This window comes from Triplophysa rosa, linkage group LG4 (assembly GCF_024868665.1).
Source record: "Triplophysa rosa linkage group LG4, Trosa_1v2, whole genome shotgun sequence".
Classification (NCBI taxonomy): domain Eukaryota; kingdom Metazoa; phylum Chordata; class Actinopteri; order Cypriniformes; family Nemacheilidae; genus Triplophysa; species Triplophysa rosa.
The window spans coordinates 17,976,009-17,977,515 of NC_079893.1; the positions used below are offsets into that span (position 1 = coordinate 17,976,009).

The following is a 1,507-nucleotide window of genomic DNA, read 5'->3' on the forward strand; positions in this document are numbered from 1 at the left end:
TCGAATGAGCTGGTCTCGACTACAACACTGATTTGCATGTATGGGTTAACATTAGAGCATCATTCTGCCCCTTAAATTATAATATTTTTAAAATGGCATCTGACTATAATGATATTACTGTAAATAATGAACATTCATTTGAAACAAAAATTGGATACTTTACCGATGTAGAAAGTTGGAATGCATGCATTGAAAAAAAACAGTATTCACAGAAAGTAATTCAATTAATTTATACATTGTTGCAAAAAACAGTATTCACAGAAAATAATTCAATTAATTTATACATTGTTGCAAAGCAACTTTACAAAACACTGTAAACAAAAACTGTTTTTGAATGATATAAATAATACATACATAACAGGAAAACAGTGATCAATTTCAAAAGATAAAAAAGTCAGTTTGGTAAACACGGTTACACATCAGCTTTACATTCATTCATTCATGCCAATTTCATAAATCATTGAAACCAAGACACTGATTTTAAATGACAAACTGAACAATTAGAAGACCTATACATACGTTTGTATTAAAATATTTAAGAACATGTAAAGACTACATAGTGTAACGACAGACTAAATAATATTCTGTTACGAGCTGATGAAAGCAGTTCTATGCGGACGATGTGCGTGGTGTATTACTGTCGTGTTTCGAAGCCCTGTTGGCGAGGCGCCGTGAACATTTGGTTTGTTGCAAAGGCAGATTGGCTGGTGTCTTATCATGACTCTATGTTGCTTTATTCTTCAACTGGTCTCAGAGACATGGTACGGGTCCCTACAGACCAGGTTGTCTATATGAATTTGGACGATTGAATCATGTAAATAATGTAACATTGTTTAAGCTTCCCTGTGGCTCAGTGGTTTGAGCAAAGGTCACGGGTTCGATCCCAGGGGCCGCACATACTCCTATAATGCAATGCAAGTCGCTTTTGCATCTTTGGCGTCTGCCAAATGCATACATGTAATACTAATTCAGTTGTCACAAATACCAAGCCTCGGCAGTATAACGGCATTAGAGAGCATGGAAGCACCACAGCAGTGCACCACAGACCCCGTCAGCGAAGCACCGCTTGAGTCTCGGCGTTTAGGAGCTCGTATATACTTCAATGAAACGCCTGTCACGTCGACGGTGACTTCCTACAAAAAATGACAACACGTAGTACTGATCACAGAATTGTTCATTATACGCAGTACTACCCGAAACGGACAATGAAACATAAGTATATTTATAAAAGAATAATAAAAACAGCATTTCCAGTTCAAACCCTACGACCTCATTAATAGGATCAATTAATTTCAACCGGATCAACCGGAACCAAAAACACAACTGATGTACTTGTTGCATCAAAGAGTACAGAACAGTACTCTACTCTCAGCCAGTCTTGTCTCATTGTTCCAAGGTTACCACAGCGAGCAGGATGCAGTTCATGGCCTGACCTGATGGTAGAGCGGAGAATGGGAAGTGGGGACCTGACAAGAGCTGAGATGATAGAGCTGGATAAAGAAGGACG

The 1,507-nt window shown here is 38.4% G+C and overlaps 1 protein-coding gene across 1 annotated transcript in view; it reads right to left on the reverse strand.

Moving 5' to 3' along the window:
• Positions 1 to 968: 968 nt before the first annotated feature.
• Positions 969 to 1,507, reverse strand: part of LOC130553014 (zinc finger MYM-type protein 1-like) — a 9,868-nt gene continuing 9,329 nt past the window's right edge. The window contains exon 5 of the mRNA XM_057331751.1: positions 969 to 1,133. Coding sequence (XP_057187734.1) covers positions 969 to 1,133 — 165 coding nt within the window. The remainder of the gene's footprint in view (positions 1,134 to 1,507) is intronic.